Source organism: Sphaeramia orbicularis, chromosome 21 (assembly GCF_902148855.1).
Source record: "Sphaeramia orbicularis chromosome 21, fSphaOr1.1, whole genome shotgun sequence".
In the NCBI taxonomy this organism is placed as follows: domain Eukaryota; kingdom Metazoa; phylum Chordata; class Actinopteri; order Kurtiformes; family Apogonidae; genus Sphaeramia; species Sphaeramia orbicularis.
In genome coordinates this window covers 52,672,485-52,698,131 of record NC_043977.1, presented here as the reverse complement: position 1 = coordinate 52,698,131, position 25,647 = coordinate 52,672,485, and the positions used below count along the sequence as shown (strand labels likewise).

Sequence of the window (25,647 nt, the reverse complement as noted above, 5' to 3'; positions counted from 1 at the left end):
TGGCCCTGCCATCGGGAAACCCATTTCTTCTGTTCCCATGTATGTACCGGCCGCATCCGCTCGAGTCACTCCACCCTCTCAGGCCACTCCCACGCCAACAACCAGCGCACCCTCTGTTACCACGGCGACCGTTTCTTCACCTGTGGTAGTGGTGCAGAGCCTGACGCCTGTGTTGCAAAGTGGGGATAGCCGCAGTACATCATCGGGATGGACCACCCCATCAGGAAGGGTAACGCCTTCAGGACGCAGGACGCCGTTAGGAAAGGCAGGAGAGGGGTCTCTGCGCCAGGGAGTTCCCCAAAAACCTTATACTTTCATGGATGAAAAAGCAAGGTAGCTAAAAGGACAAGAACTATATGTTTGACTTTACATTAAAACGTGATAAAATGTGAATCTTCAAACTTAGGCTGCAAATGACTATTAATCAGTTAATTACCTTATCCATTTCTCGACTCGTAGTTTGGTTTATAAAACATCAGTAAATGGTGGGTGGTCAGTGTTTTCCAAAGCTCAGGATGAGGTCCTCTGAGTCTGTGGTTCAAAAGTCAAAGGTATTTAAATGTGTTTGATCCTGATTCAGACCCTGTTTTTCCAGCTGAATATTAGTCCCCTTGCTCTGAGTCTTTCATTGAGGTCCCTGTCCTTTTCCTACAGGGGGCGCTTCGGCGTGATCCGTGAGTGTCGGGAGAACGCCACAGGGAACCTCTTCATGGCTAAGATAGTTCCATATGAGGCGGAGAACAAGCAGGCGGTGCTACAGGAGTACGACATCCTCAAGTCCCTTCACCATGAGCGGATCATGGCTCTGCATGAGGCCTACGTCACACCGCGCTACCTGGTCCTGATCTCTGAGTACTGCAGTGGGAAGGAGCTGCTCTACAGCCTCATAGACCGGTACAGGACCACACCGCCATCTGCGCTCATGTTGTATCACCACCACATGGCCTGTTACCAAGAAATAAACCACTATTAGTAATAAAGTCACACTGAAAAAATATATACAATACAGTATTTTATTCAATTATAATATTGTCTTATATTACACGATTAAAGTTTGGATTTTATGTCTAAGACAGTCTGCTCCACAAGGATCACAAATACCTTTTTATCCCAAACACCTTATTCTCAAAAAATCATAGCCATTTTCACAAAATATTACAATATATTTCAACCTTATTCACACCTTTTTATCCAAATGTTATGACATTTGTTTCTCATGTATTATGACTTCATTCTTTTAATATTTTGACTTTATTATTATGACTTAATGCTATTCTCATATAACATAATTTCATAAATACAAACAATATTTTTCACACTTATTCATCATATATATATATATATATATATTTATGAATGATTATAATTCTTGTAATCCCTTTAACGTTACAATATGATCTCACTTCTCATAAAGCAACTTTTTTCCCATTATACATTATTTTTTATGTTTGATTTAATTTAAGTCCTTATTTTTTCACCTATTTTTTTTTATTGCATAGTAATACAATTTTTCATTATGACTGTATTCCTCATAATGTTACAGCTTTTCTTGAAATATTATGACATTATTGTCATAACTAGTGTGTTGACCCATGGGGAACCATGGGTTCTAGACCCTGGACTTCATCATTGTCATTACCGCGGGTGGGATGTGAAAAGGGGGGGACGGGGTTAAAATCCACATCCCGACCCTGAGGGGCAATATCCCGGTCCCCCAGCACAGATATTTGTTGTGTATTCACGCATGCTGTTCAGCATTTGTCCAGCAGTCACCGCCAAAGCGTTGACGGGATTGTGACATTTTGTGTTGCTATGCAACTGAGTAACTGATCCCGCCCATTGTCTCTTGACGTGTAAGGCTGCTTCCTGTCCCTCCCCCTGGCAACTGCTTAGCAATGTCAATTAAATTAGTCCCTCCTGACTTTAAAAAAAAGGAATTTTAAAGAAAAAAGATATTTTATGTTGAGATGGGACTACTCCTCAGCTGTAAGAACCGAATCGGCCAGTTAAAATGTCTCAATTTCTCAGAACCGCTCAGATACACAGTCAGTCAGACAGACAGACAGACAGACAGACTGACGCTCTGACACCTTCCAGTATTACGGTAAAGATATTTAGACTTGTATTGTGATGTCTTTATTCTTGAGATAGATCAGATTTTCTTGTTTCCTCTAATATTTCATCATCATTGAACAAGCCGTTGTTTTTTTTCTTTGTGAGGTTCCGATATTCGGAGGATGATGTGGTGGCCTACGTGACGCAGATCCTTCAGGGTCTGGACTACCTCCACACACGGAGGATCCTCCACCTGGACATCAAACCAGAAAACATCATCGTCACCTACATGAATGTCATTAAAATCATTGACTTTGGCAGCGCTCAGACCTTTAATCCTCTCTTCCTCAAGCAGTTCAGCCCTCCGATCGGAACACTGGAGTACATGTGTAAGTTATTTTGCATATGAATGAACTAGATCAGTGGTTCTCAACTGGTGGGTCACGACCCAAAAGTGGGTCGTAAACCCATATTCAGTGGGTCGTGGGCGTTTGTCTGGGTTAAAATAATGCTATTAAAACAATCCTGTGTTTTATTTTTTATGGAGCTGAGCCCCGTCCATTCACACTCCCCAACAGTAGGGGGTGGTAATGCACTGTAATGATAATTAACACCAGACATTTAACACCATAAAAGAAGACCTAAAACTTTATATTAGTATCATGCTTAGACTCAGGTCTGACACCCATTCCATCAGATCTGGTTTTTCCTCCATTGGACTAAAGCCTCAGTGGGTTTAATTCTTCAATAAGTGACTGAATAAACTTTGAATTTTTAACTGAGTTCACTTTTAAGTTTTGATTCAAATGGACCTAATTTAGTGTTAAATAATAATAATAATAATAATAATAATAATAATAATAATAATAAACTTTATTTGTATAGCACCTTTCATACAGAAATTGTAGCCCAAAGTGCTTCACATTGATTGAAAAAAATACAATATTAAAATACATTTAGATTTGATTAGAAATACAATAAAATAAAAATAAATATAAAAACAGCACACATTAAAATATTTGATTATGCATAGAATTTTTGAAGTGCAAGAAATAAGATGAAATGTGAGAGAAATACAATAAAATAAACGCACATTAAAATATTTGATTATACATAGAATTTTTGAAGTGCAAGAAATAAGATGAAATTTGAAATACAGTAAAATAAAAAATAAAAACAGAAATACAATAAAATAAAATAAAAATGAAAAACCGCACATTCCTGGTTCCTGAATTGTGACCCCATTTTTATCTCCTTTCAAAGGCTAATGAGAATAAAATGTTTTTAATTTGGTTTTAAATATATTCAGTGAACTGGCTTCTCTAATGTCTTTTGGAATTGTATTCCATAACTCTGGTGCATAGTTAGTAAAGGCTGCGTCCCCCATTTTCTTTGTAATATTTCTGGGAGTCGCTAGTAAACCTGCGTTTGATGACCTCAGTGTTCTAGTTTGTACATAATTGATCAGTGAGTTTGCAATGTAACTTGGTCCGGTTCCATTTAGAGCTTTATACGTGAGGAGTAGTATCTTAAAATCAATTCTGTAGGTTACCGGTAGCCAGTGCAGGGAAACCAACACTGGAGTAATGTGCTCTCTCTTCTTGGTTTTGGTTAATAACCTAGCTGCAGAGTTCTGAATCAGCTGAAGTCTGTCTGTGCTGCTTTTTGGGAGACCTGTAAGGAGTGCATTACAGTAGTCCAGTCTGCTGGAGATAAAAGCGTGGACCAGTTTTTCAGCATCCTTTCGATTTATAACCGGCATTACTTTGGCTATGTTTCTGAGGTGGAAGAATGATGTTTTAGTGACTTTCTTTATGTGGGACTTAAAGTTTAAGTCTGAGTCTATAATGACTCCCAGACTTGTCACTTCTGGTTTGATCCAGGAAGTGAGTTTGCCCATCCTACTCATCAGCATTTCCCTTTTTGCTTTTGGGCCAACAAGCAGGATTTCAGTTTTTTCCTCATTCAGTTTCAGAAAGTTCCTGCACATCCACTGATTCATTGCTGTGAGGCAGTTGTAATGGAATGGATGGCTGTCACGTCATTGGGTTCTGCGGAGATGTATATTTGTGTGTCGTCCGCGTAGCTATGGAAGCTAACATTATGTTTTCTGATGATAACTCCAAGTGGTAGCATATATAAGGAGAATAGTAGTGGACCCAGGCAGCTCCCTTGTGGAACCCCATAGCATGTATCATGTGTATTTGACACGTGATCTCCAAGCCTGACGTAGTACTGTCTTCCCTTAATATACGTTTTGAACCACTGTAGTACACTGTCAGAGAGACCTATGAGCTTTTCTAGCCGATTAATCAGGATGTCATGGTCAATTGTATCAAATGCAGCACTTAGGTCAAGGAGGACCAGGATTGAGACCTTGTTGGCATCAGAGTTGAGCCTGAGGTCACTGATTATTTTGGTGAGGGCGGTCTCAGTGCTATTCCAATCAGCCCTGAAGCCTGATTGGAATTCCTCTTAGATGTTGTTCTCTTTGAGATAGTGATTTATTTGAGCAGAGACTATCTTTTCCAGTACTTTGCCTATGAACGGGAGATTAGATATAGGACGAAAACTGGTCATAGCGTTACTGTCAAGGTTAGGTTTCTTTAGTAAGGGTTTGATGACAGCTGTTTTGAAGGCATCTGGAAAGATACCAGTATGAAGAGTTTTGTTTATGATTTGGAGTAAATGATCTGAGACGCTGTCAAATATTCTCTTACAGAATGCAGTGGGAATTGGATCGACACGTGAGGTTGAGGAGTTACATTCCCTGACAGTTCGGTAGAGTTCTGCTGATGTTATGCAGGTGAATTTTCCCATGGTCACAGTACAGGGACTGCAGACAGCATCTGTTAATGTGGTGGAATTAATGCTGGGTCTGATTGAACTTATTTTGTCCTTGAAGAACACTGCAAGCTCCTCGCACTTGGATGTGGAGGGCTGTAGTGGGGTGGGGGGGGGTGTTGAGCAGCTTGTCGATAGTGGAGAATAATATTTTGGAATTTCCAGCATTCTCTGTGATAATTTTGGAGAAGTAATCTTTTCTTGCAACTCGAATGGATTGATTATAGGTGGTAATTGCAAGTTTATATGCATCATAGTCAACTGTAAGTTTGGTTTTTCTCCATTTTCTCTCAGCTCTCCGACAGGTTTGTTTGTTTTGACTAACAGTGCTGCTGCCTAGCCATGGGGAAATTCTGACCTTCGACTTCCTTTTAACCCTTAACGGAGCAACAGCATCCAAAGCAGATGATAGTGCATTGTTAAAATTGTCCACCATGGAATTTAAAGAGCAGTCTAGGTTGTTAGGCGCCACTGTTCGCATTATGTTCATAAACTTTTCTTCAGCTCTGTCATCTAATACCCGTTTTTTGATTACAGCCTGTTTTCTGGTCTCTGTTAACATCAGGCTGGCGTCGAAGTACACACAGTGATGGTCAGATATGGGCACTTCGGTTACTGTAACCTTGTCGATATTAACTCTTGCTGTTATCACTAAGTCAAGGGTGTTACCAAGTTGGTGTGTGGGATCCTTTACATGCTGTTCTAGTCCAAAGCTGTCCACTAAGTTCATAAGCTCCAAAGCCTTGGGGTCATTTTTCTTATTAATATGAATATTTAAGTCCCCGTGTATTATTAGTCTTTCACATCTAGTGATACTTAGTGAGATCAGCTCTGAGAATTCCTGAAAGAACAGTGAAGAATGTTTAGGTGGTCTGTATACTGTGATGACAAACAGAGATAATTGTGTTTTGAATTCAACAGCCAGATATTCAAAAGATGTGAATTCACCTAAGTCAATGTCACTGCATATAAGTGACGTGGATAGAATGTTAAAGGGAATATTTATCATTAAACTTGTGTTCTGTGTTTTTCGTCAAAGGTCTGATGGACTATTGGTATCAGTTGTCGTCCATCCTTAAACAATTTTTCAAAAATGTTCTCTGAAACCTTCAGTCAGAATAACTTGATATTTGTTGTGGAACATCTTTGGGGTAAGGTCTACTCAGCTTGTTTAAAGAATTGGGAAATACTGTTTTTTGATTTTTTTTTTATGAATTTTGAAATTGTTAAAATCCCCATTGGTTTATAATGGGACACATTTCAAAGTGCTATAATGTGAAAAGAAATGGTAAATGGACTGAACTTATATAGTGCATTTTCTACACCTTAATGATGCCCAAAGCGCTTTACAATTCCTCACATTCACCCATTCACACACACGTTCATACACCAGTAGGCGGCTGCTGCCAGGCTCTACTGGGAGCAATTTAGGTGTCTTGCCCAAGGACACTTCAACATGTGGACAGTTGGAGCCAGGATTCGAACCAAAGTTATTGATATAATTACTATTGGCAATAGATAGGAAGTCACATATGGGCTTTCATTTGATACCATGACCTTTGACCTTTGACCTTGAAAGGTCAAACAAATGTCAGTTAATGTCTTTGAATATGCCGTTGGACTACAGGTTTAGTCCAACAGATTATCTCAGGTTCAAAACACACCATCTTTTATTAAACACATTTGAGAAGTTTAACTGTTATCAGTTTGGGTTTAGTCTTGTCATTGAGGGGAGATAGAGGGTCCTGAAGCCAAACCAGTTCAGAACCACTAAAGGTGCGGAAGACTTTCGTGACCAATTTTTCATCAAATCTGTCAAACCTCAGTCATATCCTCAGTATCACGTATCCATAAGTCTTTCTGTGATTACTCAATTGAATCTCTTGCATTACGGTGAACAATTTCTTAGTGCCATCCACCATAAGCAAACCGTGTGTTTACAAACAGAGCTGGGAGGTAACTCGGGCATCTTTGGAATTTTGTCGTAACGTGTATTGTGGGAAAGGGAGGTTCGCGCAGCCTCCTGACAGCGGCAGAGATGCCCGAAATGCCTCCCAGCTCTGTTTGTAAACATATGGTTTTTTAAGGGTGGATGACACTTCGAAATTGTTCACCATGATGCAAGAGATTCAGGTGAGTAATCACAGAAAGACTCACAGATTCATGATACTTAGGTTATGACTGAGGTTTGACAGATTTGATGAAAAATTGGTCTCAAAAGTCTCCCGCACCTTTAATGTATTTGATGTTTACAATATTGTATGCATTAGTCATGAAAATGTAAACATTCTTTACCGTGATGGTTTATTGATAAGCAAATGAGGGCATTTCAAGCCTTTCAAAAGTCACCATTGTTTAGTTGGCTCATCTCTCTGATGCTGATCTGTAATCCCATTGGTTCGGATTCTTTTATGTAACTGTTTTGCCTGTGGGTGTTCACTGAATGTGAGAACTGAGAAGTGTTATTGAGTCTCTGAACTACGTATGCACATGTCAGCATCAAACAATTCCACAAACACTATCAGAGATACTAACTGTACTTTGTGATGTGGATGTTTAAAGGTACTGAAGGCTGTATATTTCCTCTTCCTTTTTTCTTGCAGCTCCAGAGATGTTGAAGGGGGATGTGGTGGGCCCTCCAGCTGACATCTGGAGTGTGGGCGTTCTGACTTTCATCATGTGAGTACTTTTTTCACAGCTTCCACCCAGCAAATCCTCCTTAAATAGAAACAGTTTCCTTCGATGAAACCGGCCTTATGAGCACAAATTTGTCTTCAGTATTTTCAGTCGTCTCAGCGCTTCAGACATCTCACTGTTTGTCCAATGTTCGGGTATGTTTTCCAGGTTGAGCGGCAGGTCGCCATTCATGGAAAATGATCCTCAGGAGACTGAAGCCAGAATCCAGGCAGCAAAGTTTGATCTGTCAAAACTCTACCAGAATGTGTCCCAAAGTGCCTCTCTGTTTCTTAAAAAGATCCTCTGTAGCTACCCTTGGTAAGCTAACTATTCTTCTATTACTTAGGTAAAATTCCTAGACAGCTGACCCTTTGCTAAGACCCTCCCAAGAACAGCCACTGTCCAATCAGAACTAACCACCTGACTAATCCTATCAAGCAAAACCTGGTACAACAGGCCGGTCCGGCATATTGTTGCTGGTTTTTTCCGGGTCCATGCAACATCAAAACACATGTATGCATGTACTCTCTCACCAGTTTCCTTGACAAATATTTCAGATCTGCAGGGTTCTAATGTTGCTCAAATGCAGAGAGTGAATTTCCCTATGGGGATGACAGTGTATTTACAATTTTCAAATAACCTTCTGATTTTGGTAATTCTATATCACACGATCAGATTAACATATTCCAAACAAAACAATTACAAATGTATGTATTAATAGTTCTGAATGTTCGAAAGAAGTAAACAGCACAATGAATAATATAGATTTAATTAATTATGATGTAAATTAATGTTAGCACACAGTTGTTAGAGTATATTATTATTAATAATAATAATAATAATAATAATAATAATAATAATAATAATGATAATAATAACCTCCTAAGACCCAGGAATTATAGTATATATCTAGTAATTATAATATATATGTTATATATGGTGAGTTGAGAGAGACAATCACAATACATAAAAGACATGATAAACTGAAGCTGAAACTGAAGCACTGTGGTACTGTTTATCTCTCAAATCCATAATAATATACATTATATAGCCTAAGTGTCCTCTAAAATTATTGTTTATTTGCAACATAGTATAGCAAATTATTACATGATCAAAAACCAACACATTTTAGCAAAAAAAATTCTGTCTGGGGTGGCCAGAAATTTGTGATGTTAAAATGGGGTCAGGAGCCAAAAAAGGTTAGAACCACTGATGTAATGTATGACTTAGACCAGGGGTCTCAAACTCATTTTCTTTCAGGGGCCACATTCAGCCCGATTTGATCTCCAGTGGGCCGGACCAGTAAAATAATAACAGAATAACCTATAAATAATGACAACTCCAAATTTTTGTCTTTGTTTCAATGCAACCCCCCCCCCCCCCATTAAATTATGAAAATATTTACTTTTATAAACTATCCAAACAAAAAAGATATGAATAACCTGAAAAAAATGAAATTTCTTCAGAAAAATAAGTGCAATTTTAACAATATTCTGGCTCAACTTATCATTTCTACATGTGCATTATGGATCAGATCTACAAAGACACTAACTACTGAATAACAGGCAGAAAACTATTAAAATTGTGCCTAATTTTCTTTAGACATTTCAGGTTGTTCATATTTGTTCAGTTTATTCACATTTTATTGTTACAGGATAGTGTGTAAATGTAAATATTTTCATAATTGAATGTTATTTTTTGTACTAAAACAAAGACAAAAATTTGAAGTTGTCATTATTTATAGACATAATGTAATATTTTCTTCACATCAAACTGAGAAGAAAATATGGAGTCATTATTTTTTTGTCGGATATTTTACTTCAGATCATATTGGTCTATATGTGGAACCTGAACTAAAATGAATCTGGAATTTTTGCACTTTGCAAATTCATCCCAGGGGCCGGATTGGAACCTTTGGCGGGCCGCATTTGGCCCCCGAGCCACATGTTTGAGACCCCTGACTTAGACAGTTATGACATGAGGGTAATGGTATCCATGTCACCTGTACGTATCCCCACTGTTTTAACCCTTTCATGCATAGTGGTCACTACAGTGGACAGTTGTTATACAGCTGTTTTCTTGTTTATTCATGGGTTTTGTTGTTTTAGTTGCATCTTAGACAACACAGTGGATGCTTATGCATCATCTCATACACTGCAATTCATACAATTACTGGAACTTTACTGTTGTAGATAAACCTGATCTCCAGTAATATGTTTGAGTCTAAATCAACTGCTATTTGTCATTAGAGTGTAATTTTTTTTTTATATTACTCCATGAAGTGAGTAATAACACGTATTAGAGTATGTCAAATGTGAGAAAACATACATTAGCTGCATCTAAAAAAATTATTTCATAGTTTTCACACAGTTTATCACTTTCTGATATTGTGTTTTAAATTCATATTTCTTTTCTTCAAAACTTAAACGCATAGTGTCCAGCTGAGTGGACATTTTTGTTACTCCATAAAAAAGAGGTTCATAAAAAATTTCAATCACATTGTTTTTTTCATGCCTAAAGAGGAATAAAAACACAGGAAAAAAATCTTGACTAAGGTCATCATAATTCATGCATCAAAGGGTTAAAATTTTCGTATAATATCATGCTGTGTGCTCCTCCACAGGGCCCGTCCATCCATTAAGGACTGCTATAATAACTCGTGGCTTCAGGATGCCTACCTGATGCGCCTTCGTAGGCAGACTCTCACCTTTACAACTACACGTCTCAAGGAATTCTTGGCCGACCAGCAACGAAGGCGAGAGGAGGTGGCCACCAAGCACAAAGTTCTCCTACGCTCCTACCAGAGCTCACCGCAAACTCCCACCAGCCCGGCCACGCCGAATGTGCCAACTACACCTACCACACCTGCTGCCCAGTAAAAAAAAAAACAAACACAACCGAATTCCACACAACAGGGAAGAGCAGCGTCCCACTGAGACAAGACTGTGTCCCTTCAGATGAGACTTAAACCAACTGCAGTGGCTGCGATCCACAGACACACAGCTGTTTGATTCTTATTCTGAGTCTGAAAGAGAATTTTAAAGAACGCCTTCATTCTTGAGAAACTCTTTCAAAGACTCCAGAGTCTGACACTATTTGTATTTTTTTTAATAGGGTGGACCTTGTTCATACGAGGCAGGGTCTTGTCTTGAAGTTAGTACCTCAAGGTTTGTAACTTTGCATATATTTTGGATAAACAACTTCCTTTCTTACTTTCAGTTCTACACAATTAGAGGAGACACATATGAACACCGCAGAGGGTCTGATATTCATGTGATTTTACAATTTTACTATTGAGACAAAGAATTACACTGGTCTACAATTTTTTTTTTTTTTTTTTTTTTTTAGAAATGATCTGCCTCAGAGATTCAATGTCCTAAATGTTACATATTTTAATCAGATTAATTAAAAACAAATGACCAAAGTGCTGGTTTGCTGATGTTTTCCAGGTATATGATCAAGTGTTCTTCCACATTCATATTGGTTTATGCACATTTATCCAATAGATTCATAAATGTTCCACTGATAGAACCTGTCCAGTCCATGTATTGTCATGTACAGACAGTGTTTTAAAGTAGATCTGGTAGATCTGACACTAATATTCCTTTGGACTTAAACTCATTCTATCATTAATTCTCTAATTTCACATTTTGAGCCCAGACTGTATCTGTAAAACGTCAGCCAGCCAGCATTTAGGACTGGATTAGTCTGGATCAGAGACTCACATGTGGTAAAATTTCACTACTTTTATTCTGGAAGCATTTGACTCGTAGACCAGTGTCATTCATGGGACTCCAAATGTCTCATGAGCAGCCACTTCTTGACCAGTATATTTGAATTCATTATAAATCCACCCCCACAGATGTTACTTCATGTTTTAAATCTTCTTCTGCTTAAATCTCTGATATAACTCTAATCTCAGCTGCGCTATGGCTGTAGCACCTCGCTGATTTTCAAAACTGTAGCAATTCCACAGCACACTTGTTTTTCATCCTTTTTCCAACTTGTTTCAGTGCATATCGTGGTGGATTCTCCTCAAGGGCTAGTAGACTAGGACTCCCTGACATCATGGCATTAGGTAGTAATGTTTCTCTGACTCTTAAAAAGCAGAATTTCTATTTTGACTATCAAATCATCATCTCTGAGCTTCCGTTGAAAACTCATTAGTTCCTCTTTACGATGATACCGACAGCATCAACAGTTGCAGAGACTGCTTTTTTTGACCAGAAATAAGCTACAGCAAAATACTGGATTTTTGCTAAAAACAAAACTCTTCCAGAAGCACGAATCACATGACGAGTACCCGTACAGAGTCAAAGGGCATACACTGAATTTAACAGGAAGTTGCTTACGACATCGCTGAGTGAATTAGATGATAATGTTAACAGTTGTTGCTTCAAAAGGTTTTTTTTTTTTTTTTTTTAATGGGAAAATCTTTTATAAACAAAGTAAGTGAGAGATTAAAGTGAAGCTGGCCAACTTAAGCCTTATATGTTACAAGGGGTCATGCATTTCTTTTTTTTTTTTTCTTTTTTTCTTGCTTTACGTAAAAATCTCTGTACCTTCAGATGAATAAGACAGTCATTAGGTTGGAAATGAAGTTAGCTACTGTTGCTAATACATGCTAACATTAGCTTGCCTAGCACACAGTTACAGTACAATATGAATTAAAAGTTACTCATTTTCACTTAAACTAGGCAGTTTTATACTATTTAACACTAGGGGTGTCTATTGGCAAGAATCTGGCGATACGATACAAATCACAATACTAGAATCATGATACGATATATCCTGATATATCATGATACTGTTAAAAAAAGGCAATTTTTTGTTTGTTTCTTGTTTTTAAATGATTATTTCCTGGAAGTATTGAATTACACCAGAAATATGCACAAATACTAAACACATTTTTATTTGATCAGAACAGGATCTAATGCTATATCACAAAATTTTCCTGTGTTAAAACTGAAATTATATTTTACAGACATTACAGTTTAAAATCCTGCTCAAATGTTCATATTCTATTAGTTCAGAACTAACATCATAACATTATTTTTGTGCAATCTCAACAAAGGAACAAACATTATTTAATAAAAGAGTGTTAAAAAATAATAAATAAAATATAAACAAAAAAGAAAAACATAAATGAACCTCCACAATATCTGCATTTGAATAAATACCTAAAAATATCGATACAGTACTTTTTAATATCGATACAGTATTGTGAAATAAAATATCGCCATATATTGTAGAACCAATATTTTCTTACACCCCTATTTAACACTGAGCATATATATTATATACCACAGGGGAACTATCAACAGTGCTGGTTGTAAAACAGAGACATGCTTTTCTTTATTTCCAAACAACTGTACGCTATGCATGCAAATGTTAGTTAGCATCTTACTTTCAAACTAATGGAAGAGTTGTTGACCAGATGCATGGTTGTTATCTTTTCTGTCTACTGATTATCAGAATATGATCACTATAGAAAAAAACACAGTTAGCATTAGTTCAGAAATGGAATTTGGTGACATGAACAAATGACCAGACTCCAACACACACGTTAACGTATATAAAACATACACTTGTACATAATGATCACTTCCTCTTCTTCAGTGCTCTTTACACAAAGTGAAGTCTAAATAATGTTATCATCAGGTGATAGTTCCCAAACAGGTTTGTTCTAGTTCTGACCGTAAATACAGTTTGATTGACTTGCAGTGACAACGCCTCTGAGGGAATACTGGACTTTTCCTCGTGCCTAAGGATGCTCATTTGTTTTATTCTTGTCAGATATGTGTTCTGCTGCCTTCACAATGTGATATCACGGCTCGCGTAAATATACACGCCACTTTTAATGTTGTGTGTTAGCTGTATGCATTATCAGCTGTCTGCGTGCATGTATGTTCACGCCGTTATTAGCCCCCTGTCCGACCTGAATCAATGTGTCAAATACCATGCGGTTAGGGGTTCGGGTTAGGGCACAGGTGTCAAACATGCAGCCCAGGGGCCAAAACCGGCCCGCCAAAGGCTCCAGTCCGGCCCGTGGGATGAATTTGTGGAATGCAAAAATTACACTGAAGATATTAACAATCAAGGATGTTAAAATCATTTTAGGTCCATTCAATCTGATGTGGGTCAGACCAGTAAAATACTATCATAATAACCTATAAATAATGAAAACCATTTTTTTCTCCTTTGTTTTAGTGTAAAAACAGCAAAATTACACAAATGTTTACATTTACAGACTAGCCTTTTACAAAAATTTTAATAACCTGAACAAAAATGTCTGAAGTCTATGAAATTTTACCAATATTCTGTCTGTTATTAAATGTTTTGTGTATTTGTAGATCTACTGTTATCTGTAAGTTGTGATGCACATGTATAAATGATAAACTAAGGCCTAGTATTGTTAAAATTGCAATTATTTTTCTTAAGAATTTTCAGGTTGTTCATATTTGTTGATGTTATGTTCAAGTGCAGTTCGTATGTGTAAATATTTTCATTACGGAATTTTGCTTTTTTTCACTCAAAAACATAGAGAAAACATTGGAGTTGACATTATTTATCAGTTCTTATCCTATTATTTATATTATTTTACTGGTCCGGCCCACTTTAGATCATATTAGGCTGCATGTGGCCCCTGAACTAAAATGAGTTTGACACCCCTGGGTTAGGGTTATGTGTACCGGAGATCTTGGTTTAAACTGACAGGCGATCAAATGGCGTTGACTAACACGTGAAAGGTGCCGTAAGAATTTCTTGATATCAGTCTTGTCATCACATGCTATCAAGAACATGATCCTTTCCACTAGCGAATTTGAAATTCCCTGTGGGTTGTGTTCAAGTGCTTTGATGCACAATTTATCATTGTGACGCGTTAATTCATCTGGTACAAGCCCTTTTTTTTGCAAATTGTGTATACTACAAATGAGTAAAACCATCAGCTACCAGCAGCAGAATGTTAATAAAAGCAGTGTTTGTGAATCCCTCGTTGCTGTCCGCCATGTTGAAAAGGTCAAAGGTTACTTTATTTTATCTCAGCAGCTCGTGGATCAACATTTTTTCCCTGGTTCTCCAGTGGAAAACACAATGTGAGGGGGCTTTTATGTGCAATTTTTAAGTTCGTAACTAGTATTTCCCATAATTCCGATAGTGCGTGAAGGCAGCATTAGTCTCCAGCACATGAAAGATTCTAATCCATCCACCGGCTTTGATTAGACCAGGGGTCTCAAACATGCGGCCCAGGGGCCAAATGTGGCCCGCCAAAGGTTCCAATCCGGCCCATGTGATGAATTTGCAAAGTGCAAAAATTCCACAGTAATTTTAGTTCAGGTTCCACATAAACACCAACATGATCTGCAGTAAAATAATAACATAACCTACAGAATATAATGACTCCATATTTTCTTCTCGGTTTGTTGTGACAAAAACAAAAAAAAAAAAATTACATTATGTCTATAAACAATGACAACTTCAAATTTTTGTCTTTGTTTTAGTGCAAAAAATAACATTAAATTATGAAAATATTTACATTTACAAACCATCCTGTAACGACAAAACATGAATAACCTGAACAAATATGAACAACCTGAAATTTCTGAAGGAAATTAAGCACAATTTTAACAATTTTCTGCCTGTTACTAAGTGGTTTTTTGTCTTTGTAGAGCTGATCCATAATGCACATGTAGAAATGATAAGTTGAGGAATAATACTGTTAAAATTGCACTTATTTTTCTTAAGAAATTTCTTTTTTTTTTTTCAGGTTATTCACATCTTTTTTGTTGGGATAGTTTAGAAAAGTAAATATTTTCATAATTTAATGGGTTTTTTACACTAAAACAAAGACAACAATTTGGAGTTGTGATTATTTATAGGTTATTATGTTATTATTTTACTGGTCCGGCCCACTGCAGATCAAATTGGGTCGAATGTGGAACCTGAAAGAAAATGAGTTTGAGAACCCTGGATTAAACTGAACGTTTAGGTCAGAACCTATTGTTTTGTTTTTGGTTTGCACTGGTTTGCATTATTGAGGTCAAACTCAGCATGTCCAGCATTATTGTATCATCACATGTATGTATATTCAAGACATGTTTGCACACGTTACACACATGATCAAACACAGAAGGGTTTTGTCTACAGTTGCTTTACACATCCAGGTCTCAGTTGTTTCTTCTGTGTTTTAACTGGTGGGTTTTTGGTAATTATTTGAAATGATTACTAGTTCTATATGTTCTGTTGCTGTTGCTACCTGGATAGTGTTCCTCGGATGGGTCTGGTTCCTATGCAGAATAGAAGTGAGTCAGAGAGGGAAGTGTTTGAAACCTGGACAAAAAAAAAAACAAACAAAACATGCAAGCTCAGCATGAGAATGCAATGTTGCATTACCTTCTTAATGTCTGTGCAATATATTATTTCATACAAAATGAAGCTGAATCTGTTTATAAGCAGACAACAGGGTCAAAAAAAAAGAGGGAGGAAAAAGCTCCATATTTTGTATTCCTGTGATTTTGTGGAATGTGTTGCAGTGCCTCAAGAGAGATATTAGACCCACAGAGAAAATAGTTTGTTAAAACCGACGACTCGCTCTTTATTTTCACTACATGAATGTGTCGGCTTTTCAGTGTGTTTGGCATTTGTTTATTTATTGAGTGACTGTAAATTGTTATCGCTTCTGCTTTTTATTTTGTGAAAGTTTGGCATTAACAAGGCATGATAGCTGCTGAGGCTATGACAAATAAAAAGGACATGTGACAAATAAACTGGGTCATAAATCTATGACACTGCTGTGGACTGGACTGGGTTCATTTCAGGTTCAGGTCTGGACCAAGGTTATAATTGTTCTCGATTTTTCATTATAGTTTAGTTTTATTTAGTTTTGACTTTTTTTTTCCTCTAATTCAGTTAGTTTTAATTTGTTTTTAGAGCAGGTTTGTTACTTTTTATTAGTTTGGATTTTTTTCTAAATGCTTAGTTTTAGTTTAGTTTTAGTATTAATTTTAGTTTTGTCCTATTTTTAATCTTCCTCACCATCATATTCAAATAAATCCCAGTGAGACATCAACATTCTTAAAATTGACAAAATTAATAAAATTAAGTAATTTATATTTATCTAAAACAATGCAGTGGTGAAAATTAAATGTTTTTTTGTCAAATACTTTCATGGCTTTTTTAAAAAAGTGATTCTATGGGTTTGAGTGTTGTGCCAGCAGCAAGTGACCAGGATGTTATACTGTATTCAATGTGAGAGAAAAATCATAGATTAATCGTGATGATTCATTAATCTTTGTTAACACGTGAATTTTTACAGCAATAATAATAATAATAATAATAATAATAATATATATATATATATATATATATATATATATATATATATATATATATATATATATATATATATATATATATATATATAGACACAAAATTAGAAATGCAATTTGTACAATATGTACTAGACAACATATTATCAATATGATATTTAAAGAAATATACTGTACATAATAAGTGTGTAAAAATATGGCTGTGTGTAATTCTAATAATGTGGTTCTAAGTGGAGTTCAACAGTTTGATGGACACAGGCAGGAATGATTTCCTGTGTGGTTCAGTGGTGCATTCGGGGTTCATTTGTGGTACATTTGGGGTACATTTGTGGTACATTTGGGGTACAGTTGTGGTACATTGGGGGTACATTTGCAGGGTGTCCTTGTCTTTCAGTGCCTTCCTTCTAACAAGGCTGTTGTTCGGTGTGTTCACATGTCCACACCCTCCACCCAACAACAACTTGAACAACCTTTAACTAAACCATTAACTGCTCCACACATTCCCCAGACTATCTGATATGGAGGCTATATAAGGAAGGGAAAACATGGAACATTTGTTGTGCATCTTCAATCAGTCTGGTCAAGCTGCATGTTTCCTGATTTCCAAAGAAGGAGAAGGAATGTCAGGCTGATCCGATGTTGGTCCTGAACCTTCAGGGCCTACGGGGCTCCTCCAGACCTCCAGATATAAAGAGTCCAGAGTTTTCAGTCTGCTGACTCTGGAGTCCATGCAGAAGTGAACCAAGGTAAGAAATACAAGAACGCCTTTTACATGTTCATTAACCCTTCAATGCCTGAGTGTCTGGACCCTGCGCTCTTCCATCAGTGGCTCAGAAATGACCCACCTTAAAATCAATGTAAGCAAGTCTCAGTTTCAGCTGTGAAGAGAAGACTTCCAGTTGCAGGTTTGTTCAGTCCATAACACCTCCTTCCAGTCTTCAGTAGTCCACTGGTGGTGTTTCATGGCCCAGCCAAGCCTCTTTTTCTTATTCTGAAGTCTCAGCAACGGCTTTAGCTGCAACTCAACCCATCAAACCTGCAACTGTTCAGTCTTCTGTTCACAGTATAAACTCAGACTTGCTTACTCCTCCACTATCTTCTCTGTGCTTTCAGCTGTTGTCCTGTCAGTCTCCTCTCACTCCAGCTGTTGACTGTCAGAAACTTGTCTTCTGATTCTGTTGTGGCTTTGGCTCTGCCAGACCTCTTCCTGTCAGCTTTTCCTCCAGTTTCTGAGTGCCTTTGGATGGTGAAGGAAACTGGACTGACTGACACCTGGACTTTCTTGGACATTTCTCTGTAGGACACACCTACAGTTTTCAGTGTTCTGATGGTCTGTCTCTCTTCTATCGTTAATTGCCTTTTCCTCTTTTCTATTTTTATAGTAACACACTACTTTCTGCAGTACTATACAGTTCAAATAATGCTCACAACAGTATGGTACCAAAGTGTGTTCCAACACTCCTTTTCTGCAGACACAGGGGGTTGGAAGGAATTCACAAACGTTGGGACACCTGGAGGAACTGGTAACACCGACTTTCCAGGCTTGAGCAACCTCCATTGCTGCAGAACTGCTTTAAGTTGTTAACCCATTTCTTGTTCACCTTTTTGTATAATTCTGAAATGTACGTTATTTTTCAGTTTTGTTTAACCTTACCTTTTTTTTTTTTTTTTTTTTAAACCTCTAGCAGGTCACCGCTTAACTTTGTACCATTTCAACCTGTTCATTGGACTGGAACTGACTGAATTTCAATACAAAACTGGAAAAATTGGGGTGTTCTAAAACTTTTGACCAGTAATATATATATATATATATATATATATATATATGTGTGTGTGTGTGTGTGTGTGTGTGTATTTATATCTGCTTCAAACTAGGTTTTTTTTGTTCTGTTTTTTAGCTCAGTTTTGTTCTAAGATACAGACAAATGGATGTTCTCAGTCACGTTCCATTAGATGTGAAAATATATTTACGGACTTTCTCAGAGAAAATTTTACTGCTGTGGTTTAATAAAGAACACTCAGTTATGATCACACTGTGTCAGTGTGTAAGGGCAGGTGGAAAAGTCGATCTGCGTTTTAACTATTAATAAATCATATGTCTGGGGAGAAGAAGGCAACGTAATCTGTCACTGCTTTCAATCTAATGCCTGAAATAGACAGAGGGGGGCGGCATTGGGCTGATTTTCCAGAGCACATGGACACGAACGCAACATTTTGAGCCTGAACTCTTTCTTTTTGCTGCAGAACACAAACCAGCAAAGTGTCTGCAGTAGCTTTACATAGACTGTACCGACCTCAGGAAATAGTCTAGTCCGGTTCTGATTTGAGCCTAACAGTCTGTTTTTAGACCAGCTCTAAATGTACAGTGTCATGAGATGACTTTTGCTATAATGTGGTGCTATATAAATAAAATGTGATTAATTGATTGATTGATTGATTTCTCCAGTGCTTACAGTGAAGTACTTTGCATAAAACACTGTTTAGCACTAGCTGAAAATGTCTGGACCAGGAAAAAATGCCCAAAAATCTGAAAAACTGAAGCTTAATTCTGTCTTGCAGTGACCTTTTAAGAAATTATCTGGAATTTAGTTTTTACATATACAGGATATTCTGTTTTTCACCCTTTGACCCCTGAGCCCTGATCCAACTGTCAAAACTTGGTAAAAACACAATTAAAAGAAAAACCCTCAAGGAAAACGGGAATAAAAAATTAAAAAAAAGCCCAAACCATCTGCTTTTATGGTAAGTCACTACACTCACTCACTGCTCTGCGTTTTACCCCCCATTCCACAGGCGGTGGGGGGTGAACTGAGCATGCTCAGATGTCTATGGAAAGAACAAGGTCTATTTTATCAGCACTATCGGAAATTTTTCCCATTGAGCAAATTGTTGAATTTTTATGAATATTTAAAATAAATCCTACATTCAGAACGTTCACCACAGACATGTAAGGGGTTAAAGGGTTAACATGTCTTTCACTAAACAGCAGAATTTGACACCCTGACAATGACAACTCATTCTTAAATCCTACAAATCAATGTTCGATGTGGAGTCTAGTTTCAGAGACAGTTGTCTGCAGTCTCCCTGTAAGAGTTCTTCTAAATGTTGACCTCTGACCCCTGCAGATGTCCAAAGTGAAGGCCACACCTCCCCCTGGATTCACTCTGAACATCAATGACCCTCAGGTCCAGGAGGCCGCCATCCGGATCCAAGCCTCATACCGGGGTCACAGGTGCTTCCACCGTTTGCGGAACAGTCTGATCAGAACCACCTCATCCAAAGGTCCAATCCTCCTCTGTTTGTGTTTCACATAAAGGTCCCGAAAGGAGCTCCGGGAGAAAGGGCCCCCAAAGATCCTGCAGGAGCTCAGAGACGTGGTTCTGGTGGAAGGCAGCGCCGCCAAGCTGGAGTGTAGAGTCAGCGCTTTCCCAGATCCGTTCATCGTCTGGTACAAAGACGGCAAAGAGCTGAAGGATGGGCCCAAATACCGCTACGTGTTTGAAGACCCAGATTTTGTGGCACTGGTGGTTCGAGACGGAGTTCTAGCTGATCTGGGAAAGTACACGGTCACCATTAAAAACCCGTTTGGACAGACGTCAGGATCTGCCTGTATCCTGGTAGAAGGTGTGTATGGAACCAGAACCGTTAGACTTCAGTGGACTGTCTTCCACTGATGCCACATCTGTGAATCACACATTCATTTGTACAAAGTGGTTGGACTGATTTCCTCTCGTTCAGGGGTCTCAAACATGCGGCCCGGGGTCCAAATGCAGCGCACCAAAGGTTCCAATCTGGCCTGTGGGATGAATTTACAAAGTGCAAAAATTCCACTTATTCATTTTAGTTCAGGTTCCACATACAGACCAATATGATCTGAAGTAAAATATCCCATAAAAAATAATGACTCCATATTTTCTTCTCAGTTTGATGTGAAGAAAATATTACATTATGTCTATAAATAATGACAACTACAAATTTTTGTCTTTTGTGTTAGTTCAAAAAAATAACATTAAAAAAATATGAAAATATTTACATTTACTCACTATCCTGTAACAATAAAATGTGAATAACCTGAACAAATATAAACAACCTGAAATGTCTAAAGCAGTGGTTCTTAACCTTGTTGGCGGTACTGAACCCCACCAGTTTCATATGCACATTCACCAAACCCTTCTTTATTAAAAAATACAATATGATTTTTTTCAAATTCAAGACACAGGTATATATTTTACTGGTGCACAAAATGAACCGTGCATTAACATCACTGTGCTCAAAGAACAAAACCAATACAGTGCATGAACTCACAACAAATTCCATACCTTTTCACAAAGACATGACCTTTTTTAATACTACCACACTGAAATGGTTTTAATTTTTAACCTTATGTATTCCAATAATGAACTTATTGTATTTATGCTATTTATCATTTTTAACATTTTAACACACACCCATCACCTAATTTCCATCAGGCTATAATAATAATGAATATTTACTGCAGATCAGTGTGACTTCTGCTGTTGCCTTTGAGAGACCAGTTCAGAAATGCGTGGCTTCACCTTGGCAGGTGCCACTCTCTTTCTCCGTCCGCGACGGTGCGTCGGTCGTCACATGATTGTAACTGACCAGTGCGGTGACCAGAAAATGTAAACAAACGCTACACATGGCTGCCTCTGTGGTTAACAGGAAGTAGCAAAAGTCATAACAACGATGTGGAAAATAAGTCATCGTCAGACGAGTGGAAGAGATTATAAACACTTCCGGATGTGTTGTAGTGCTATAAGCAACAACAATACACCGCGTATATTGGATGTCAATCAGAGAAAGAGTCTCCGAAGCCGTTTGTTTACATACACGGACCTAGCCCGACACACACACCCGACTAATGAGTCGAGTGTGTGTCTGGACCTCCGCCGAACCCCTGAGACTGACTCACCGAACCCCTAGGGTTCGATCGAACCCAGGTTAAGAACCACTGGTTTAAAGAAAATTAAGCACAATTTTAACAGTTTTCTGCCTGTTACTAAGTGTTTAGTGTCTTTGTAGATCCGATCCATAATGCACATGTAAAAATGATGAGTTGAGGCAGAATACTGTTACCTCCACCAGGAGGTATTGTGATCACTTTGTGTGTTTGTTTGTTTGTTAGCAACTTTACAGGAAAACTATTACCACCATCTTTACCAAATTGTACCCACAGATAGGCCTAGGCCCTGGGATGAACCCATTAAATTTTGGGCCAAGTAGGCCAAAGTTCAAGGTCACAGCAAGGTCACAACATCTACAATTTTCCTATCTCTCATCATTGAGCAATTTTCAAAAATTCATATAAAATTCACAACGACTCCGATTAGCCTCTAATTTGATCCACCTGTAGCTTAGAACAATATCTTGTATCTGGCACAAAGTTGTCCACATCCACTGTGGAATGTGGACTCTGTGGACATTTACATGTAACTTTGAAAATCCCATTTACCACACATTTTTCATTATAACTCAACAAATATTGATTGGAATTTAATCTAATTTGACATAAACATGACTGGTACCAAGCTGCAACTTGTTCTGCTGTATGGAACAACCTGGAAACTGTTTAATTTAAAAAGAAATAGTCGATCCACACATGCACACCGTTCAGGGAGGTTTGCATTCTCTGAACACTTGTTACCTCCGCCAGGAGGTATTGCGATCGCTTTGCTTTGTGTGCGTGCGTGTTTGTTTGTTTATTTGTTTGTTAGTTTGTTTGTTAGCAAGATAAGTCAAAAAGTTATGGATGGATTTTCATGAAATTTTCATGAAATGTTGATACTGGCACAAGGAAGAAATTATTAAATTTTGGTGGTGATCAGGGGTGGGGGGGCATCCATAACTTTTTGACTTATCTTGCTAACAAACAAACAAACATGCACAGGAGGCAGATCTGTCTTGGCGGAGGTCTGCGCTCTCTGAGTGCTTTTCTTGTTGATATTGCACTTATTTTTCTTAAGCAATTTCAGTTTTTTCAGGTTATTCATATCTTTTTTGTTTGGATAGTTTATAAAAGTAAGTATTTTCATAATTTAATGGGGGTTTTTGCACTAAAACAAAGACAAAAAATTTGGAGTTGTCATTATTTTTATTTATAGGTTATTATTTTACTGGTCCGGCGCACTGGAAATCAAATCGGGCTGAATGTGGAACCTGAAAGAAAATGAGTTTGAGAGCCCTGGTTTAGGTTGTGTTTGGTTTAGATTTACTGTCGTGGGTTGTCTTATGAAGTGGCCGATCATTCTTACAGTCGTCTCTCTAACATCGGTAACTGCTCTGGGTTTGACACCTTCTCCCTCTCCTTCAACAGTCCTTATGTGATTGTCTGAAACAGAGGTTCCCAAACTATTAAACTCACGACCCCCAAAATAACGGTGCCAGAGGCTGGTGACCTCCACTATCCTGAAACATAAAATAAACATGCACACAGGACTCACGCAATCATACTGTAACATATTTGCCGCATTGCATTGTGGGTACTGGACATTTTACTCATTGTATTGTGTTTTATGTGCAAAGGTTCAAGAGGGGTTTGTGTTAATGTTTATTTAGGTTAATGTGTCTGTTTTACAAACCTTTTTGGCCCTTCTATCTTTATTTTTATTTTAATTAATGTGACACCGTTAGTCAAACCTGTAGGCCCAACAAAGCCAAACCTGTTTGTCATTGGTTAGTTAATGGTCTTCTGATAGGACAGAAGCCTCTGCTGTCTCAAACTAAAAACTTGTCCTTTGTTGTTACAAACTCATATGTCACTAGTTCTCCTTTGGAATTGACAGTGCAACACTGATGCCTTAATCTGTTGTAAGTACTGAAGGGGTCACGGACAGAAGTTTCTGAAAATCAACTCACCACCCCCTGTTGGTGTCCCTCGACCCCCGCTTTGGGAACCCATGGTCTAATTTGACTGTTTGTTCTTTTTCATGATTTTTTTTTTTTTTTTTTTATCAATTCAACAATTTCAGTAAAGCCCTGTGAGGCGACTTTGTTGTGATACTGGGCTCTATGAATAAAATTAATTTGAATTCCTGTTTAGTGTTTGCCCCCTTGTTTTCCAGTTCCGGCTAAAGTTTCTAAAGGCCCCGACAACATCAAGGCCAAGAGGGGGACCACAGTGGTCCTGAAGGCGGAGATCAGGGGGGAACCTCCTCCAGACGTGGCCTGGCTCAAAGATGGAGACGACATCGACGAAGACGACAGGTAGGACAATCTATCTATCTATCTATCTATCTATCTATCTATCTATCTATCTATCTATCTATCTATCTATCTATCTATCTATCTATCTATCTATCTATCTATCTATCTATCTATCTATCTATCTATCTATCTATCTATCTATCCATTCATTCATCCACCCAGTTCACTCAGATGTAAGACTAGAAGCACTAGGGTGTCCATGTGTGACCTACTCTGTGAAGTTCAGTGTGACTTTAACCCTTTCATGCATAGTGGTCACTCCAGTGGACAGTTATTCTACAGCTGTTCTCTTGTATATTCATAGGTTATGTTGTTTTAGTTCCATATCAGACAACACAGTGGGCACTTACGCTTCATCCCATACACTGACATTCATACTGTTACTGTAATTTTGCTGTTCTTGATAAACCTGATCTGTAGTAACATGCTTTAAATCAATTGCTAATTGTTATTAGACTATAATTAACAGTTTTCGTAATCAAAAAGGTTTTTTGTTTTTTTTTTGCATATTATCTCCATGAAGTTAGTAATAACTAGTATTAGAGTATGTTAAAATGTACAAAAACATCAGATTATTTGCATGAAAAATATTTTTGTTTCATAGTTTTTCTTCTTACAACTCCTTTTCGAGTGCAGATGAATGATTTTGGAATTTTGAATTTGCATGTATTCTGTAAATGCTCGAAATAAACAAAACATAATGAATGATTGAACAGTTTTCACACAGTATATGACGTTCCAATGATGGGTTTTAAATACATGTTTCTTTGCCTCAAAAATTAAATGCATGGTGTCCAGTTGAGTGGACGTGTTTGTAACTCCATGAAAAACAGGTTCATAAAAAAAAAAAAAAAAAAAAAAAAAAAAATCAATTGCATTGTTTTTTTATGCCTAAAGAGGAATACAAACACTCAGGAGAAAAATCTCGACTAAGGTTTTTATAATTCGTGCATGAAAGGGTTAATATTAGTGACTCAGATTTACAGATGATAACTGAACTTGTCTTTCAGGGTTTTCTTTGACGTCGGAGACACCAACACCATTCTGACCATTAAAAATGCAAAGGTGTCTGACGCTGGCAAGTATGAGGTGTTTGTGGAGAACAACCTGGGCACAGACCAGTCCTTTGCTCGCGTTGATGTCCTCTGATGCAGACGTCCAAGTACAGGAAGGACGGCGCACCACGTCCACATCCACGTCCACATGCATGGGAGTCCACACAGTTCAGTCTGTTTTCACACCTGTACACAACTGAAAACTGGGCCACAAAAAATAAACCATCTTTTTAAAAAAAAAAAAAAAAAAAATTGTGTGTGTGGGTTTTGTTTTTTAATAATCAACGTCTAAATCCTGGCCCATGGGCCAAAGGTTCCAGTCTGGCTGGATTGGGTTTGGAAAGTGCAAGAGAATGAACCGTCAAGAAAATCAAACTCATTTTAGTTCCAACTCAAAAATTGTACCAATATTCTTCCTGTTACTAAATGTTTGTGTGTTTGTAGATCCACTGTGATCTGTAACA

At 37.7% G+C, this 25,647-nt stretch overlaps 2 protein-coding genes across 2 annotated transcripts; both read left to right on the top strand.

Annotated features, from left to right (window-relative positions):
* The first annotated feature begins 9 nt into the window (after nucleotides 1-9).
* LOC115412531 (striated muscle preferentially expressed protein kinase-like) lies at nucleotides 10-10,872 on the top strand. Its single transcript, XM_030125091.1, has 6 exons — nucleotides 10-333; nucleotides 655-894; nucleotides 2,221-2,444; nucleotides 7,503-7,578; nucleotides 7,744-7,893; nucleotides 10,199-10,872. The coding sequence occupies exons 1-6, from the start codon at nucleotides 38-40 to the stop codon at nucleotides 10,452-10,454; spliced, it is 1,242 nt and encodes a 413-aa protein (XP_029980951.1). The 5' UTR covers nucleotides 10-37; the 3' UTR covers nucleotides 10,455-10,872.
* A 6,763-nt stretch (nucleotides 10,873-17,635) lies between these two features.
* Nucleotides 17,636-25,394, top strand: LOC115412532 (CAVP-target protein-like). Its single transcript, XM_030125092.1, has 5 exons — nucleotides 17,636-17,650; nucleotides 20,030-20,136; nucleotides 20,221-20,528; nucleotides 23,987-24,128; nucleotides 25,139-25,394. The coding sequence occupies exons 2-5, from the start codon at nucleotides 20,030-20,032 to the stop codon at nucleotides 25,275-25,277; spliced, it is 696 nt and encodes a 231-aa protein (XP_029980952.1). The 5' UTR covers nucleotides 17,636-17,650; the 3' UTR covers nucleotides 25,278-25,394.
* Nucleotides 25,395-25,647: the final 253 nt, after the last annotated feature.

Coding starts and splice junctions, on each gene's coding strand:
- LOC115412531 (XM_030125091.1), top strand. CDS start 38: ATGTATGTACCGGCCGCATCCGCTCGAGTCACTCCACCCTCTCAGGCC. Junction 2,445..7,502: donor CGGAACACTGGAGTACATGT/GTAAGTTATTTT, acceptor TTTTTCTTGCAG/CTCCAGAGATGTTGAAGGGG. Junction 7,894..10,198: donor ATCCTCTGTAGCTACCCTTG/GTAAGCTAACTA, acceptor GCTCCTCCACAG/GGCCCGTCCATCCATTAAGG.
- LOC115412532 (XM_030125092.1), top strand. CDS start 20,030: ATGTCCAAAGTGAAGGCCACACCTCCCCCTGGATTCACTCTGAACATC. Junction 20,137..20,220: donor GCCTCATACCGGGGTCACAG/GTGCTTCCACCG, acceptor TTTCACATAAAG/GTCCCGAAAGGAGCTCCGGG. Junction 20,529..23,986: donor TGCCTGTATCCTGGTAGAAG/GTGTGTATGGAA, acceptor CTTGTTTTCCAG/TTCCGGCTAAAGTTTCTAAA.